The following is a 20,526-nucleotide window of genomic DNA, read 5'->3' on the forward strand; positions in this document are numbered from 1 at the left end:
ATTTTCGAGATCGCTCGATAAAATTTTATCACAGAAAAAACAGTATCCTTGAGAGAATGCAAATATGCCTTGATTCAAGTATATTTTATTCTTATAATAGCGCCAAATATAAATAATTTTGGATAAAAGATAAGTTATCCTTAAAACAAAGTGCAAAAATATTCTTGATTGAAGCTGAAATTTACTTATAAATATTGCAAGGACAAGTGACAAGTGTGCATCGGATATAAGCGGTACTTTCAAATATATATAATAATTCTTAGTTCAAATGTGACTAAGTTTGTTTTTACCATATGCGATTTTTAAAACAAGAATATATCTTAAGGATAAAACATACTTTACACAAACTTATTTATTATTAAGGCAAATGAAAATTTGTGATTACAAAGAGCATTCTATGCTTAAATCAATCAAATAGCGTTCAAGAATAAAAATATACTTGAATCAAGGATTCCTTTTTTTCTGCGATATCGTTATTCCAATTTTGTTATTCTCCATAAAGCAATATATTGAATAGAGGCGACAAGTTGTATGTAAACGACCAGGCGTTAAAGCTGACCGAGGCAGAATTGATTGATCGATTGATTCTGAAGTACAGTGAAAGATCGTCCCGCGCGGTTTCCTTCAGATTAAATCTCTCTAATCTCTATTCTGCCTTCGCATTCGCGCGACCTCGACGGTCGGTTGAGTCTCGTCTTGGCGCCTACGTCTTGGTAGATAAGACGGAGGATTAATGGTCGCGGCATTAGGGCGTAATTTTATGGGGATTATTTTAAAGGCCTTCTTAGATCCAGTGGCTCAGTCGCGATTATCTAGGCATCATTAATCATGCGCCCCGCGCTTTAAACTTGGTAAACGCGCGATACCAAAAACTTTTGAAGCACCATTTACCCAGAGCAGAGAGAGAGAAAGAGGTAGGGAGGAGGATGAGTTTAAGGTAGTTACGCGGCGTAGCTTTCCGTTTGGCGAACGTTAATATCTTCCGGTGAAAATGAAAGATGGAAGTTACTTGTAAAATTACATGTTTCGCGTGTCAGCGCGATATTCGCATATAAACACACTAATTTGTCAAAGTGCGCCAAAACGTTTGCCATGTATTCGCTCTACGTTATTAGCTCTTTCCCAAACTAATCGGAATATTTGCATTATCATTTATTATCGTTTAACCATCCAAGATATTGTTTGCTAGAGTGAAACTCCATTGTTGCGGCTTTGGACTCTAACGCCAGATTTACCGTAAAAAAAGGATTGTCCATTTTTTGTGCAATCGATACAGTAGAAAGATAACAGATACTATTTCATGCGGTAAAGGGTGAAGCTACCACGCCCCTTCTCAAGTTTTTCACCAATCCAGGGAGAGCGAGGGCCTGTCTGGTATACGCAATTACGTCGATGCTTAACTCGGAGCAGGTGCCGCAAAGGGTTGGAGAAAGCCGGCGTTACACAAGAAGGGTTAAACAAATCAAAGCGTTTTGATTGGCCGCGCGCGCGATAGGGTCGAACGTCTGAAGGGGTTTGCGAAGAATTAATGAGTTACGTGCCATTTTGAATTCCTTATGACCTGATTGGAAGGATCTGATCGCCATATTTGTTGTAACTCCTTTCACTTAATTAAAAGTAAAAAATTTATATTTCCTATACATTCTTGTATATAACGGAACTAGAAATACATATTTAATCCCGAGAGTAAGTTGCATCCTCCGTAGCTGAAATCCCGCATGAACCCACACCTTAATCCCGCGAATGCTTCGCAAAAAAAAGGCAACGTAATAAAGGATCCTCGAAATCCACCGGCCGGAATCGGAAAAAAAGTGAAACGCTGCCTGCACACGCGTTGCATAAATATTATTAAGTTTGACCGACGAAGCATACCTACATCTGCCCGATGAGGGAGAAAAGAGAAAAGAGAACGATTTTCGAAATCCTCGGGGTCGATATAAATTTGACAGTCGGTCCTGGATGGTCCTTTGTATCGACTTTTTCTCCTGCTTTTCTGCGTGGCACGGACCAAGATGCGTATGCTATTGGAAAAGCATCTCAAGGAGTTTTTAATACGCGACTGCTCTGACAGAGCGGTATCAAAAACACAAAAGTTATTCTTGACAATCATGGAGAAGAGGCGAGAAAATTTTATTCGGAAAATTTTATTAATAAAGGAGAAATGCGTAAAATAAACAATTAGTCATAAAATATTTTATTTTCTAATTACAGAAAATAATTATATAATAAAAATAAAAAAAAGAACGTTTACGTTGATTATAAATTTGAACAAATAATTAAGCTTATAAAAATTGTTGTGTTAGAAAATCTAGCATTTGCTTTTCTAATAAGGTGTGCACTTTTGATAATGTTATACATATATGACACAAAGGTATACATACGCTCGAGATAGAGTATTACGTAAAATTATGCCAAGCCGAGAAACGCATGCGATGGCACGAAAGCTCTACAGATCGGAGATTTGGAGCGCGTGGGCGATTTTAAATTCAACAATGGCGCGCTTATGCCTAACACCTGCTTAGGTGAGAATCAGGAGACAAATATTAACATCTATATTTCCCGCAACGGGCGAACCAGACAGAAAAAGGCGGCTTTTGTTCGCATAAAATGTACAACTCCAAATTCTCATGTTCCTATTGCAGAACTCAAAGAATTCAGAACTATATAATTAATCCTCTAATTTAAAATAATAATTTAAAATAATTACTAATTTTTATACTGTTTATGCAATGCTGAGTTTAGTAATAATTATTTTTTTAATAAAATTTGGAGCTGATATATTTCCATTAAATTTTTGCTGAATAAAATAAAACATGAATTTTAAATAATCTTACTCTCCCTAATATAGGTATTTATTTGACAATATTAAAGTTATTACAAATTAATATCCTTTAATATTTAATTAAAAATTTTCTATACGTAAATTGACAGCGATCACTGTATGAAACAAGCTCGCATATAAAATTATTTTGTGCTCTTGAAATAACGGATTTATTACAAGAACACGAAGCGTAGGAGAATTTCAGTTTTCATTCGAAAAACGAGGAAACGGCCAAACTTTAACGTAAGGATCTGCGTGTTTTTAGGAGCAATCGTGCGCTCTTTCTCTGTCTTCTTTCGCTGCACCACGCAAGTTTTTCAAGATGTGCATCGACATAATCCATACGGCCCACTTGACTTCGGGCCGTCTCTTTCGCTTTCCCAAACGAGAGTAGCTCGTGCCGGGTTTCGTTTGAAGTTCGTCCTGTCGCCAGCGATTTTTTCCGCACGAATGTGCTCCTGTTTGAGAGCGCATTATATTGCGCGAAGAAGCGACGAACCGTGCCGCCAAATTGAAATCAGAAAAAATAAGAGACCGCGATAACTGACTCGTTCGATTTATATTTAGCGGCCATCGGGTTTCCGCTTCCGGAAGCACGAGTGCAATAAAATGATCCATCGCCAGGAGGCGGAGAAGACGAAGAAACGGCGACGTCGAGATCTCCGAAAAGAGGATAAAAAACGACAGCCTGTTGCTGCTCGCGTAAAGCTGTTTGTATGTGGATATGTGGGTATCCGTGTGTGTATATGCGAGGATCGTATGTGTGCAGGAGACGATGGGACCTCAAAGGAGGATGAGTCGGCGCGAGCAAACACGAAGAAGGAGGATCCGACATCATGTAGTTGCTTAGAGAATCTTATTTCCTTTTATTCGGCTCTCTCTTTTTCTCTGTATCTTGGAAGCTTCAGTAGCATCGGCTTTATTGTCACGACGACGGCATAATGTCCCACTTACGCGTGTCCTTTTATATCAAAAATTTTAATAGGCACGGCGCCCGACAAGACGATGAATTCGCGTAGAGGTCATCTTCTAAACGATGTTTTATCACAACGATAGAAACAATCTTTTCCAAGTTTCTACTTTGTGGCAGCATGAAATGTAGCCCCTTTGATTACGAAATAACGAAACGTTGCTCGTAGCGCTTACCTTGTACCGCTGCCAGTCGAATAATTGATTAAAACACCGAGTTTCTCGGCATCTCTCGCGTATTGTGCAGTTGGCAGCGGTCGCCTTCGCGGAGGCGAAATGGACCAAGGAGAGGCCCGAGGCCGCGCGCGTGAGATTCTTCGGGGGACCATTTGTCAGTGTCCATTAGCGCGACGCAGGACGTTTAGCGCGACACAATGTTAAAGAGTTGTGTATTTGCGAAGTTAAATGAACCCTGCTCCGTGGGCGACGATTGTGCAGCTGCGGAGTTGGCCGCTTGTCGCTGTCGCGTCTAGAGTGGGGCCCTCTTGAGGTGTGCCCATGCGAGAAAACTGCGAGCAGCCGCAGAGGCTGGAAGGATGACAAGGCTTCGTGTGTATGTATTTATATACGAAGCTCTCGTCTCTCTTTCTTTCGATGTATAAATAAGAGTAACTCCCGCAAGCATCCTGTGCGCGCATGAGTTAACCCGCGTCACTCCCGCCGAGAGGACGAAAAGGTATATACCAGGAGGACCGTCCAAGGAGACACGTATACCTTGATCTACTCTCTTGTATTTCGACCAACTTAAGCGTTTTGATGAGAGCGCTTTTGTGGATAAAAGGCATTCTGTATAGGAAGTCAAGAGGTTCTTTAATAGAGACAGATAATGGAGGGAAAAATGTGTTGTAATACACCAAGTCAACTTATAATTTTAGTCATCTTTAGGTTTTCAGACTTTGAATTATACTATATATTTTTCTCATTGGAATTTCCTATCAAGAAACTGTGAGAAATAATGTTTTAGATGAGCAAAATTACATTTTATTACAAAATATTTCTAGATATCTATATCTATATATATATATATATATATATATATAAAACATTATTTCACAGTTTCTTGATAGGAAATTCCAATGAGAAAAATATATAGTATATATATATAATTTTTTATCATAAAATTGAGCTATTAGACGAGTTATAGAGGAAAGATAAAAAATTCGAGCACTAACGACGAATTAAGAGATTGATATTATTTTAATAGGATTGATAACTCTTCATTTTAACGAGTTTTTAATGTGACAGTCTTAATTTTTTTTAAACGCATATCTCGTATGTACAAGGATTTCATTATAAGAAGATACAAAAAGAAAATATATATCCGATTGTTATATTTCGGGAAATTTTGAGAGGACGATAAAATTATCGCACTTTTTTTTATCACAATTTATTTATTATTAAAAAACAGTATGTATCAAAAGCAATATTTTCTATATGATCGAGAAGCAGATTCTCCATCTTAATGATTCTTTAATATGATAGCCTTTAATTTTTTTACCATCTCGTCATTATATAAATAAGAAAGAATAACATATATCTGATCGCTACATTTCGGGAAGTTTTGAGAGAACGATAAAATTATCGCATTATTTTTTTATCACAATTTATTTATTATTAAAAAAAGGGGTGCATCAAGAACAATATTTTCTATATGATCGAAAAGCAGACGCGTCAAAGAAGACTCGGAGATCGGGAACAAAGTCGAGCCCGCCCTAGTTGGCGAGTCACGTAGCGTCTTTCGGAAATCCAAATCGGCGAAAAATTTAATCGACCGTATGGAGTTTCGCCCGCGGGCTTGCATTTTCCCGATGGATCTGCGACAATGTGAATTCGTGGCGGGCTCGAGGAAAACGAGAAACGCACAATGGGATTCGAATGTGGGCGCAGATAAATAGATAGAAGAGCAAGAGAGAGAAAGAAAAAGGCTGGACCACACAGGCGACCCTTGCTTCGGGCGAGGCTATATATCGTCCAAAGCACCGATCGATTAAGTTGTAAAATCTACAACGAAACAATTACAGCTCGCGCTTCATCGAAACCCCTTCGAGAACGTGTTATTAATTTGGTAACGGAATGAAATCATTGCAAGATGCGTTGCAACGCGCGGATCATGATGCACCTGTCTCGAGTATTATAAATTCAGGGATCGATCAATTTTATTTTATTTATTTTTTTATAAATAAAGATAAAACTCTGCAGACAGACAATGTGAGAAAAAAGACACGCGAATATATACATGTAATGCGAAATGTCTCCTCAGATTTAAAAATCGTACGCTCGAGTTTCGCGGAGCGAAGACGTATATTTTGAGAGAGAAGAGAAAGAAACGAGTCAAGTGTATAACGGAAGAGAGAAACGGCCGGAAACCCCTCGATGCGAATTTCGTTGGCGTGATCGAGTTTTTACGGTTTCCAGGTCAAAACGCGAAAAAGAAAAAGTAGACTCTCGTTTAAATCGTTCATTGAGAGCGCGTATCCTATATATACCATATTCCCGCTCGTCACTGTCAATGTCTCGTGAAACGTCGACAATCTCGTAACGCGTCGTCGACCGGAAAAGAGGGACGTTTTGAATACGAGACGCGAATAAGGGCCGGAGCGAGTCAGTCATCGTGTGTAGAAACGAGTTCTGCCGGAGTGACCTCTTCACCCTCTGTTGCGACACTCATCGGAGGAACATTATTCAGGTAGAGGGAAAGAACTTCTAGTCTAGAAACATTGCCTTTAATCTGATTGACGCGCGAATACGATTTGACGTACCGTTGCTCTACATCGCGATGAGAATGCAAACGAGATGCATGAGAAAGGTCGATGAAAAAAGTGCGACAGCAAAATAATATATATACGTATATATATATATATATATATATATATATATATATATATATGCAACATTCGTAACACTTTGCAGAAAATAATATGTTGAGAAGTACGAGGATAACTTTACACAATATGTCAATTTTTATTGAGCGAAAATTATTACTTAATATACGGCGTATTTATATCGTCAAAACTCGATCATTCTCATGCATAAGGTCGTATTGTGAAATAATACAATAGAAAATACAATATGAAATTTTTAATTTTATATATATATATATATGCAACATTCGTAACACTTTGCAGAAAATAATATGTTGAGAAGTACGAGAATAACTTTACACAATATGTCAATTTTTATTGAGCGAAAATTATTACTTAATATACGGCGTATTTATATCGTCAAATCTCGATCATTCTCATGCATAAGGTCGTATTGTGAAATAATACAATAGAAAATGCAATATGAAATTTTTAATTTTAATAAATGGATTTATTTTCGAAATTGAGAAAGAATTATTTCATCATAATGAAAGTTGAAAATTTCATATTGTATTATTTCATAATAAAAAGAAAGTTTTCAATTTCACAATGAGATTTCTTTCAACAGCATTTGAAGTATTTGAAGCGTTGAAAAACGAAAGAGTTTATCCTTGCGAAATAATATCGAATAATTAAAATTCTCACAGTATTTCATGTATAGAAAGTACAATATCTTTTCTCTAATACACATAATTCAGTAGATATCGAATTTAAATATAATTACAATGTAATATCACATCTTTACACTGTTATTAATTGAAAATTAACTGCTATTTTATTGTTCTTTTATTTAGCAATCTAACAAACAGAAAATTTATTGATACGTCTATAAAACAATACATATATCATGCTATAAACGAGTGGTAAAAGACATAATTTGTCAGACTCAAAGAATTTTGTGCGCATTAAGATAATTGATTCACGGAATTTTTCCGCCATAGATAATGAAAACTTTAGAAGAATCCCGTGTATTTGTTTCCTAAACGAGTTTTAATTTAGATAAAGATGAGACAAAATACATACTATGTAAGTTCATCATATAAAATTATATGGCAATTCATCCTAGATAATTTCCAGATAATAATATTTTTAAAACTGCTTATGTAAACGGTTATAAAAAATGCAAATTATAAAAGGAATATATATATATAAAAATAAGTTCATATTTTTATTTCTACTATTTAAGTATTTTTAATTTTCTCGAACGATTGAGAATCTGGCGCCATCTTAGCTGCAGCTTCATCGCGGACAAATTATTGCGATAAAGCAATTCTCCCTTTTCTTTGGGTGCGTAGACGTAGACCCCCTCCCCGACTCTTTACCTCATCCCTCGGAAATATTGGTCAAACCTGCCTCCACGTGGAGATCGCGTAACGGGGGTGGAAAATGAGGAGGGTGCGGATTCGGAAGGGCAAACCCTGCTTGCGTGAACACGCGGCTACGTAGAACGCACACTGACGCAGACATCTTAGATCCACACCCTGCCTCGAATTACTCACCAGTCTCTCCCCTTTACCGTTTTACCCGAAAATCCAAAAACGAGGGGATTTGCTCGTGTGTGCGGAAGCAGAGCTATAAGCGCGTGGGGTCGATTATATCCTCTCTTCTTCTCGCCTACGCGTGATACTTTCCCTCTACCTCTCGATCGACCATTTCGAAACCGAATTTCTCTCTTTCACACAAAGTCCGTTTTCTTATTTCGCAACTTATTCCGCGATAAGAATTTACTCTCGACAATCACTCTCTCGCGGATTATAATCTGTGGAAATACAAATCGGTTAAATATTGTTCGTTTCTGGAAATCAAGTTTCATATAGCACTATAAAAGACAACTTAATGACATATGCATATTCGGGATCAGTGTTGTGCTTAGATGATTTTAAAATTAGCTAGATAAAGATGAGATAAAAATACATATGTAAATTCATCAGATAAAATTATATGGCAATTCATCCTAGATAATTTCCAAATATTATTTTTAAGACTGCTTATATAAACGGTTATAAAAAAATGCAAAATTATAAAAGGGATATATATATATATATATATATAAATATGTTCATATTTTTATTTCTACTATTTAGTTCTACTATTTAAGTATTTTTATGTGCTATAACTTTAAATCAAATTATCTGAATAGTATTCTAGATAATTTAGTAAAGATTCTACTTTTTTCATCTAAGATGCAGATATAGATAATACATATTTTTATTATTCATCTAAAAATAAGATAACATTGTTCAGGATTAATAGTGAACAATTATATACGTTAATTCAGAAAACAAAAAGGGTGCGTCTTATAAGTTGTTAATCCAAAATAAGAACGCAAATCTTTGATAAAAAAACGCAGAAGAATTGGATTCGTTGCGTTATTGTGCAAACCAACATTCTAGATGAAGACACTCAGCTTGCATCCGGTCAGTTTTCTGCTTCCTTAAATCTCCTCTCGCGAGGGTAACCGAATCACACGTCAGTTGCAGAGACGAACGTTTTTGTGTGTTGCGGAAAAAAAAATATCATACCGGTCTCTCTCTCTCTCTCTCTCTCTCGGACCGCCACCGCCGATAGGGTGTAAGAGTACGCAACGCACGTGGATGAAAGGGGGTGAAGGGCAGCGTGGAAAATGTAGGGTGGTTTTAGGTCCTCCATTCAATTTATCGATGGATTGACAGCTCTGTTAGGTCCTTGTTACGCGGGAGCACGTTACCGAGTAAAAAAGATGGACCGAGGGTGCAAAAGTGAGAGAAAAAGAGAGCCAGACTAAAAGGGGGAAAAGGGAGATGGGAAAAGAAGTATGCGACGTAATCGCGTTCACTTTCCGTGCGTATATTTCCGGACGCATGGAAATTCATCGTTCATCAGCAGCAATCGATATTGATTGCCAAACATTTTTTCGCGATATTATATAGACGCGATTTATAAGAAATAATAATATAATGGATATCAACCGGATTTTTTCAAGATGTATGATTTCTTCAGTGGTAAAAGACTCAGCGAATTCGGTTGGATGCACTAGTGCGCATTGAGTGCACATAAAGATTATCGCACACAATTTTTTATTATCATTATTCATATTAAGCAAAAATAATAATAGCTCTTACTATAAATTATTTTCCTTTTTTAATTACTTGTACCATTGTTAACTTGTGTGTGATAAACCTTCATGTGCACTAGTGCATCCAATCGAATTCGCTACCAGATATACATATACAAACATGAATATATGAACGCACACGCTTTCCGATATTCTTTCCTGAAAAAAAACTTCGATCGAGATGTCATTAGCGCCGCGAATTTTTTCCTGGGCCGATAGGAGGAGAGTTAATTTCAGGCTGGTATTTGATTAGGACCGGAATCAGTCAAACACACAGAGGAGTCACGTTAATCGGACAGTGACGCATCGATGTGTCACCGTCCTCGCGTCTTCAAGATCTCCGACTTAGCTCGGGCCATTGTCCGTGCCAGATCGATCGATCCTTGACAAATAATCCTGCATGAGAGAAGGCGCGCACAGCCGCGAGTCTCGTGGCCGCTTCGCGGATCGATCGCGCGTCTCATTATTTATTGAATGAGGTGGCTGACCAGCGACCGCGTCGCGTCCGTTGCGAAATCCGCCCTAAATCGACCCGATCTCTCGAGCAACCAGGTGTCCTCGACTTGGTCAACCGCTCTCTATATATATGAGATCTTATACAATTTTTCCTTTCCCTCGTGCACGCTTCATCCGTCTCCCCACTTCGAGGATCGCAAAAGCGAACTCGCTCGATCGGAAGTCGCGACTGGACGCGAACCCACGAAGGGATCCTCGAGGATGACGACGAGGAAAAAAAGTGGGGTCTATCCGCTTAAAGAACGTCGTTGCGTTTAGCCTTTGTCGATACTCTCGATATGCTGTTTCGCGAGGGAGAGATTCCAAAATCCGTTGACATATACGAGATATTCAGCTAGAGATACCCTAATAACGCAACATATCTGAAAGATATTCAGAAGATATCCATTTCTCGAAATGTTCTCTGAACGTCATAGATTATCGAGCGGCACAAATAATCTATTCATATGGAATTTTGGTCTAAGCTTAAAGACAATAATTTGTACATATCGGAGGAACAGATTGAACCATCTTAAAATAAAAAACTGGATTTCGCGACGCGAAAGCTTGAGCAACGTTGTGCCCCGAGGGAATTTAACTCTTTCGAGCGGCACGATGATGATCGTCGGGCGAAATTCCGCGACGGTGTCGATACAAGGACGATAGGGTCAGTAAAAGGACGAAAAAAAGGTAGGAATGAGAGACCGACATCCTTCCTCCTAGACCAGCTGGTGCGTCGGACCTCATCTCGGTCTATTCGCACACCACATGTTCGCCAGTGGGCGAGCACCGAATTAATGCAGAAAAGAGGGCACTGCTCCGCTATTATTAGCCTAGACCATTAAGTGGTATTGGGACCCGATAATTAGGAGATTCGGTAATAAGTTTCTGACATGGTTTCCATCTCACCGACGCTACGCGGCGTATGAAGCGTCGGTGGTCTAGATGCGTTATAAATATTAACTTATCGAAAGACTGTCGTCTATGTAGATAAGTAGAGCTGAATCTCATTGTCTGATACTTAAATCAAGCATTTGGAGAATTTTAAAAGATATATATTTACTTTTGTGTCACGTACTCATTGTAAAGTCGAAGGCTTTGTTCTTCGTAAAGATACTCTCTCTTTCTCTCGATATAAAATACAAATAGAATTCTGGAAATAGAGTTACAGTAACGAACTTTAAAAAGAACAGCTGACAACTTCTTTTGCAGATCTCGATCGCTTGCATATACAAAAACTATCGTCTCTCCTTAAAAAAAAAATGGGAGCGTTTTAATATCTTGAAAAAAATATTTGAAAGCGCGCTTTCTCGATATCTTGCTAAAACGATCGCGAAAGAAAAACGGGAGAGGTGGAAGAAAAAAATTTGCTTCGGCAAAGAAATTTTCAAATCGGTCTCTGCTGCTGTGATCAACTGTCATTCGTCGGTTACAGATCAAGATATTGATACGATCCGCATTGATCTCTATGTAAAGTGGTTCAACGGTCAGATTTCGGGGTAGATTGGCAAATTCTGCATACGGTAGGTGACCACGTAAAGAAAAATTCCGTTAAATATTTCTATCTTCTTCGGCATCGCTCCAGAAGGAAACATAAAAACGCGAAACCGCCACTATAACCGTTTTTCTGGCCGACATACATATTTGTTCACAATTAAAAGAAAAAAATTCTACATTTTTTACTTATACATATACATGAAGAACCTGTCTTCGTTTGTACTATTATTATACGGAAAAATCTTTTATTCTTTCACATTTAAATATACATATTTAAGATCTAAACTAAAATTTGTTTAATGATTTGTTTTTAATCTTTGTTTTTTATCTTTATTTTTATTTTAATACTATTAGATGCGCGCTTTAATAAGTTTATCAGTATCTCATATTGTTTTTAATATCAGTATTTATTGTCAGATTTATTCGAGAAAAAATAATTATTATATTCAAATCAATATTTATTACAATCATTACAATTTTCTTGTTACCATGTTACTAATTATATTGTAATATAAATTACAATACATGAAATGAAAAACGACATAATTAAAAAGCTTATTTTAGATTAGTTTTAAGACTATTATATTAACAACTTGCGCTAAGAAACAGCTCGCTCTTTTACTTAACAATAAGCATCGAGAGTTAAGTTGTAATTATTGCTAATAATACGCTTATTGTAAGCAAATGTTCTTTCTGTCGATAAAGAATAAACTATGTGAACTTAATCGTATGAAATGATGAATGAAATACAAAGTAAAATAGAAATTATTAAAATATGATATTCTTTATCAAACATTAAGACAACTTTTCCAAAAAAGAGATAAAAAGTTGATTAAGTTATTAAGTTAATTACTTAATTAATTATACTTTCGAATTGACACTCCCTTTATCAATTAAAATCCTAAAATTTTACCTTTCTTCTATTTTTCACATTTGATATATTCCTAAAATGATTAATAGCAATAAATGAATATAAAAGGCGCGAAATCTTTTTTCGCGAAAAAATAACATCGATAGTAAAAATATTGCGCTTTGTAAATAATAAATTCTGATTATTCCTTTAATTTCGAACAAATGTTTGCAGGAACTGTTAGTGAACGGGAGTGAGTCTTCTAGTACGTCGTAATGGATCTTTCAATATGATTTAAATGCGTACGAAAGGAGATGATTCTATTTTGTGCCCCTCGCAAAATTCACATAGAACTGAGTTATTTACCTGCGTGGTTTTTCACAATATTTTGTCAGGTTTGTATGCGGAAGTATTTTCGTATCGTACTCGTGCACTCTCTTCAGGTAGCCCGCCTCTTTGCCACCCCTTGTTCGATAAATCCTAGAACGTATGACATTCATCGAACAAAAAAAGACCTAGCACTCTCGATCGATTGTTCATTCGGTGTAATCTAAAAATCATCATCGGCGAGAGCGATTTGGTTTTATAACATTAATTCAAAATAAATTTTAGCAAAGGTATATATTATTTCTTTTCATTACCATATCTAATATATAAATAAAATATAGAGATGTAGACAAAATAATAATAATAATAATAATTACAAAAATAAATCCAGGGTATCGTCGTACGTTTCAATTTCTTCGCCGCAAATAAACGGCGCACCCGAGAGAAAAGGGAGAAAAAAAGAAGAGATATTTTCGGTAACACGAAAAAAAAGAGCCTCTTGTGGATCGGTCGACTCACTAATTCGACAATCGCCCTAGAATCCCGCTTCTCTCTCGATTCCCGTTTGGCTTTTTTCCTGTTTCTCTACCATTCTCGCCTCTTTCTGCGTTCTCTCTCTATTTCTCCCACCGGCTTATACGAAACTCCGTCTTTGTCTTCACGGCGACGACAGGCGGCTGACAGGGTGGAGTGCGTCGAGCCACCACCGTGCGTACACGTGCGTGTGGGCACGTGACACACACACACACACACACACACACACACACACATATGTATATGTTATACACACATATATATATGTATATGTTATATATATATATGTATGTATGTATGTATGTATGTATGTATGTATGTATGATGCCGACAGAGAACGACATATGGCAGTGCACGTAGTATGTACGTGTGTGCGTGGCATCTCGCTCTCGTGCGTGCATGCGTGGCACTCACGTCGGTACCTACACGTACGGAGATCCGAGGGGCATTCTTCCACTTTTTTTATCGCGACCGAACGTGTGTGTGATTCCGACGTGAATTCTCGGCTGCGGGCACGCGCTGCGCACGCCCGGCTCGCGAGCAGGTGAGAGACGGAAGAGCGAACGGGCGCGCGTGTGCTGCACCCTTGCCCTCCTCCCCCTCCCCTCTTGCGCACCGAATGAGAACGACCCCCGCGGGGGTAACCCGTATCGCCGCGGAGGGCGCGTTTCCGCGAGCCGGTTCCGTTTGTGGAGGAAAATCCGGAATTGTATCGAGCACGTTGCGCGTCGAGTTATCACGTGCAAAAGTCAAAAAAATGTTCTTCTAGTCGATCTCTTACAGTCGTATCCATTTATGTATATCTTGCAAGCATATTTTTAATATTGATGAATGAATAATTATACAATTGTTTTCTTCGCATTTATTCACTTCTTGTCTTTTATTAGAAAGCATAATTGGATCTGTATTATTTTTTTTCATTCTTGAGATAAGCAATTCATGAAATGGGGGCGAAACTTTAATGAACAAAGATTACGTTGACATTATAAAAAAACTTAAACGTTTATTTATTCTACAATAAGATATATAAAAAAATTTAAGGCAGACTTTAAAATCCAGTTCTTAAAAAAAATTATAAAAAACTGCATCTTATCAAACTTTTAATAAGAGACTTAATCAAGATTTATGCTAAAAAATTTGAGCCACAAGAAACAGCGATTGATTTACGATTGATTTATATTGCTTATTCTGTTAATTATTTGTTGGAAATATAGTTAACGTTATGTGCAAAAAGTACAAATTATTCAAAAACTGGAACTTGAATGTTTATTTATTCTCCAATAAGACACATATTAAAAAAAACAAGCTAGACAAGTATCAAACCTTTAATAACTTTAAGGGATCTAATCAGGATTTGTGCTGAAAAATATGCGAGTCGAAAGAAGCAGCGACTGATTTATAATTGATTTATATTCCTTATTCGATTAATCATTTGTTGGAGGTAGTTCGCTAGTGATTCTGTCTATTTTTGCATCCTTTTTTCATCGATCAATGCACCTTATACGCGATGTTATATATGATGCTTGCGCGCAATCCCAAAGACTTTCCAGACGCGATGTATCGCCGTGTACAATTTATATCGACCGCTTTTAAAATATTGACAGCTGCAACGAACTTTTGCAAAAAGCTCGCCGTCACATACACAGAACTGTCGATATTGCACAAACGCTAGTTTAGCAAACATAGAACAACAAATGTACATGCTCTCGCGAATACATTTGTATCGTAAAATGAGAAACTACTCGAGGGAACACGAGCATAATGCGATCAAAGTGAACATTGAAATATTAATGAAGGATAATCATAAATGCAGAAAATCTCACCAGTTTCTCTATTTTGCATTTTTTTCATACAGTTTTAAGAAAAACGTGCGATTGATCACTCATTTTTGGACCTTGAGAAGTTGCTGATTTTTTCCACCCTCTTTGCATATGTCCTCTTTTCTCCCCCTCGACTGTTTCTGTCCTCTCTTTCTCCCTCCGCACGCACCAACCCCTATCTTAAAGATCATGGTCACAGGTTCACTCTGGCTCTCTCTCTCTTGAACCTCCCTTCACTCTTGCGCTTGCTCTTTCTTTACGCAACAACATCTCTTTCACCCTCTAGTCGCTTTTCTTTCCTCTCTCTGCCCACTGTCATTTCTTTCTTGTCCCACCCTGTCCCTACCCCCGATTCTCCCTTTCTTGCTTTCCCTGTATATATACTCCATCTTCTGTACGCGCGCGAACCCGCGCCCCAGCGAAGAACGTTTCGGCGACTCGCGCATCCGGGGTTGCGATTCGAGAGGGTAGCGCGCCGCGATGCGTAGTGGGGGGAGAAAAGAGAGAAGTGGGGGTTGACCGGGAGTGCAAGGGAGGGGGAATATTTGACTATACCAGTGAGTCGCGCACGTCGGTTGTCACTTTAGTGTTGGGTTAGGTCAGCCCAAGAGTAGACATCGTCGACCGACGTTGTCGGTCGATCTCGTGATCGGAGCCCGGCTCCACTTGTTTATACGCTAGTATATAGTGATCGAATAATAGACAGATTTACGGGATATTTTCGCCGTGATATATTAAGGCTGTTGTCGGCCTTACCGTACATTGCGCGTATGCAGTTACTGGAGTAAGTTTGCCATGTAAATTATTAGAGAAAGAGGAACATTCTTCTTATTCAGAAGAGAGGTTGAAAAAAAGGGGCGAAAAAAATTGCAAATTGATATCGATACTTTTGATTCGCGCTATTAATGTAACGTCGCGTGTATTTTGCGCTTTATTCTTCGTATGTCGTCGTCGTAAGTGATCACATTGTGCTCGATAAGAGTGGATGGAGTGTCAAAGTGAAGAAAACTCGTCGCATGGATTGTAGCATGGCATTGTCCTATTTGAAGGGGACACAGATTTACGCAGATTACGCAGGTACTTTTATTATTGATATTTCGTGCATATGGGCACGAATGATGACAGAGAAAGGGGGATGATCTTAGCTTCGAAGATGCATTAATTATATTACGTGTTCTTGCGTCTCTAATTTAATGCCGCATTTATTTGTTACATATTTAACATAATATTTTTTTTTACAAGAGCGTCAGTCTTTCTGTGCTTAATCATCAACAGTTTTGTTTTGCTTCCACAAACTCTAGATCTATTAATTTTTATCGTTTCAAAAGTCATTTAAAAATTTAATTCCTGGAATGATCCGTCGCATAAGATACCAGAATTCACACTAATCTCAAGTTTTTTTATTCTCATCCTGCAATCTTATGGACATTAACTTGTAATAAATGCGAAGAAAATGTAAATGTATTCGCGCTTTATACTAACATACATAAAGATAGAGAATGGGGAGGGTAGAGGAAATCACAAGGCGAGAAGGGAGCAATTTCATAGTTTCTTAAGAGCCAAGCGCGCGACTTTTGGCGCATCGCCAGAATCTAAAAGCGCCCACGACGACTCGACGCACGTACGTTGTAACACATTGTAAACATCGATAAGCCTCAGAGAGACTAGCGAAATTACTTGACGAAGAATGTCAAGAAAGTATAATGTCAGAAAAATAAAACTCGCCGTGATTTCTCGCGATCTTGCTTTCGGAATGCTCGCTATTACTTTTAACGACTGTCTCGTAAGTCTACAGCCGCGTTTTCTTGTCAAACCACGCGAGCGACCTTTTCGATCCATTATATCACACTTCAAAATATCCTTGGCGAACCTGGATATTACATTAATATTTATGAATATTATATTACGGAAGTTACATTAATGTTTGCGGACATTACATTAATATTTAATAAGGGGTATTATAATGTTCTTAAGACTATAAATCGAAAAGCTACCTCGCAAATCTCTAAATATCTTGATTTCGGAAAGGTACTTGTAACTTATGTGTTTGAAAGAATAAGTAAACCATACAGTCAGTAAGACCCTAATAAAAATAACCGCTTGCAGTAAAGCATTTGAGGTTTAAAGAAAAGATAGTTGTCCATTATTCTAAGCATTCAAGGCTTTTCTTTTTGGCCACCGATCGAAGCTTTAACTTTAACATTACCTTCATAAACAAAGATTGTTGAATAAACCGTGAAGAATTATTTTATGTTTCTAACGGGACTTTGAACTATCAATATGTACCTTATATAGTTTTTTTTACTCTTTGTGTGTGTGTGTGTACATATTTTATCTATTACATATGTGTACATACTTTATCTATTACGTATCTATTATATATATATATATATATATATATATATATATGCATAGGTGTGTACATATATTTTTTTATTATAAGGGAATTAACTTCTCCAATGTAAGTCATGCAAGCGCATGTATGTCTAGAGATTACTTTTAATCAGTCGAGAATAAAGTCGGATAGAAGAGAACACAGAGATACAAATTAATTTACAACGATCTAACTTCTAATAGCGCTTTCAAGAGAAAGAACTCGAGGTAGAACTACAAGGGTTGCGACCAATTAGGGGGTAGACGCGAGCGGAGGCGGTACTCTTCTCGTCGCGTTGCCAAGAAACGGCGGTCGTAGGCTGTAAGGATCTTGGTCGCCGTTAAGGGAATTTTGGGGTAGAAAAGAGAAGAGAGGAGCACATAAGAAGGAGATCGTACGCATCTTTATTGATTAAACGACGTTGATTCTCTAAATTCATTAATTAGCCAGCGGCGGATCAAATATGGATTTTCGGGTGTCGTTTCTTTGCTTAACTCGATCTCGTTAAGAACTTTTCTGAATATTTCACTTTGACAGTCTCTCGAACGTTTATTAAAGTGCGTTTTAATCGCGTATATAATCGTTGAATATCTTTAAATTGGATTTAAAGAGATTGCAATATCGGATCTTTAAATATTAATTATTAAAGTATCCTGTGTAAAACAGATTCCAAGAGTAAGCTTTAAAATTACATTGCGTAGGTAGTTTAAAAATAAAAAAAAATTCTCAGCAGACTATGCTTCGATACACATGACAACGTTTAGGCCTGTTCAATCATAAACTGACGTGCACTTTTATTACGAAATGTAAATGTGACAGCTGCTAATATTAGAGACTTTTTTTCCTATATATTGTATAATATATTATTACGACTGCAAATTTTTGTACACTTAATTATTTCGTGAAATATTTTTTTAATCTGTTACTTTCTTTTGAATATGCATATACATATACATATACACATATGAGTATGTATATCAAAATCTGCAAGTTTTTCTTTTCTCTTCTTCAGAAAGTCTCTTTCTTTCTCTTTCCGTCGGATCTAAATCATAGAAAGATAAAAAAAGAATAATAGGATGTTATGTAATAACTAATATTTTGATCGATTTCAAGGTAACATTTCGATAATAGTGAGTATTTACTGATAAAGTCGTTGGCCTCAAGTCGAAGATACGGTACACGCGTACGTGGATAGTTGAGTACGTGATAGTACGTGGAGCCTTATGAATGAACTCTCGTATACGAGAGTGTGAGTGAATGGAGGAGGATCCAGTAACCTCACGTGCGAGCGACATGTGTGGGAGGGCACGTCAGGAGTGGTAGGGAAGAGAGAGGAACAGAGAGAGAGATCGTAAAGGAAAGAGAAAGGGAGAAAGAGAAGAAGAAGCGCACGAGGGAGGTTAATAGGGAAAGAAAACGCGAGGAGGAAGATGTCTCAATTATAATATTTCAATACATTTTGTTTACTCATCTGTAGCCGCGAATTTGACCAATTCTTAATAACCATGCGCCGAAAAATATCAATATATCAAATTATACGTTTATATTTTCAATTCATGAAATACATGAGTAATGAAATCTGATCCTGTTATAATTTAAATATTAAGCGCAGCTTCATGGTTTAATACTGAAATGTAATTTTTCTTACTGGGTTCAGGCCTCTTGTTCAATCAACACCTAAGCAGGATGCAGGACGCCGAGCAGCAACCACCGTTCACAAACAACGTGTCGCTATATCCAGAATCGATGACGAGATCAGTGCAAGCAAGTTTGTCGGTGCTGAACCAGGAATTTCTCACTACTCGAGCTCTGATAAACGCAGGACTTCCTCCGTTGCACGTTAGCAGCTTAGCCGCGGCATCGACGTTCTTCAATCAGAATCTCTTCGGCAATCCGCGGGATTGGCGAAGACAACAGCCCGGGTCTCCGCCGCCCTCTTCTGTTCATTTATCACCAGTTGTATCGCCGGCTCTCAGCACTTCCAGCAATTCCACGTCCCAGCGCATCAGCATCACCGCCGTGAACAACGACGACGACGACGATAATAATCATAATAATAATAATAATAACAATGTGCCGGGCAGCAAAAAGGGTGGCAGGAAGAGGAGAAAAATAACGCCCGTTAATCAATCGTTGAACACCGAATCAACCGTTGATCAGCAAAATACATTGCAAGGCGTAGCCGAACTCAACATCGAACCATCCCCAATTCCAACCGTCGGTTCCGAGACAGGATCTCCGACCGTCAGTCCTGAGACAGAGAAGAAGAGCAAGAAGCAAAACTTTGTTTGCAACGTATGCAAGAGAGGTTTTGGTTACAAGCATGTGCTGCAGAATCACGAGCGCACGCACACCGGCGAGAAGCCTTTCCAGTGTCCGGTTTGTCGTAAAAGGTGAGTTTATCGCGATCAATCGATCAGATCTTGCTTTTCTTAATTAATAATTAAAAATTAATATGCAGGGTGTCCCAAAATTATCGGACACCCTGTTAACAGGGAAATTTCTCAGGTTATTTGGAGACGATTTTTCCTCCGCAAAAATGTCGAGGCACCAATAATTTTCGAGTTATAAGTAGTTGAAAATAAAGGGTTTTTCGCAAACTAAGCCTTATGGAAATAAAATATTAACAAAATCACATTCTTCAATTAATTTCAGATAGAGTTTAGTTTAGTAGAATTTTCACTTAAGGCTTAGTTACAAAGATACATGATGGCAAAAATTAACAACATGCAAAAAATGATGACCTCCCTCGACATTTTTGCTGAAGAAAAATCGTCTCCAAATAATCTTCAGAATCTCCCTATTAACAGAGTGTCCGATAATTTTGAGGCACCCTGTATTGAAAATAAAATTAATTTGTGTGGAAGACAAGACGTTCTGCACG

At 37.7% G+C, this 20,526-nt stretch overlaps 1 protein-coding gene across 3 annotated transcripts in view; it reads left to right on the forward strand.

Annotated features, from left to right (window-relative positions):
• The window catches only part of LOC114942299 (uncharacterized), a 77,692-nt gene that overhangs the window by 49,701 nt on the left and 7,465 nt on the right, over window positions 1-20,526 (forward strand). For 2 of the 3 annotated variants that reach the window (XR_014925817.1, XM_029317634.2), the window contains exon 3: window positions 19,300-20,035. Coding sequence is in view for 2 of the 3 variants with exons in the window: in XM_029317634.2 (XP_029173467.1) it covers window positions 19,300-20,035 (736 nt within the window). In the remaining variant the exon portion in view is untranslated. Of the gene's footprint in view, window positions 1-15,869; window positions 16,346-19,299; window positions 20,036-20,526 lie in introns of those variants that run through there. The other variant, XM_029317635.2, reaches the window with a different exon arrangement.

Source organism: Nylanderia fulva, unplaced genomic scaffold (assembly GCF_048542155.1).
Source record: "Nylanderia fulva isolate GAGA-0341 unplaced genomic scaffold, ASM4854215v1 Scaffold57, whole genome shotgun sequence".
In the NCBI taxonomy this organism is placed as follows: domain Eukaryota; kingdom Metazoa; phylum Arthropoda; class Insecta; order Hymenoptera; family Formicidae; genus Nylanderia; species Nylanderia fulva.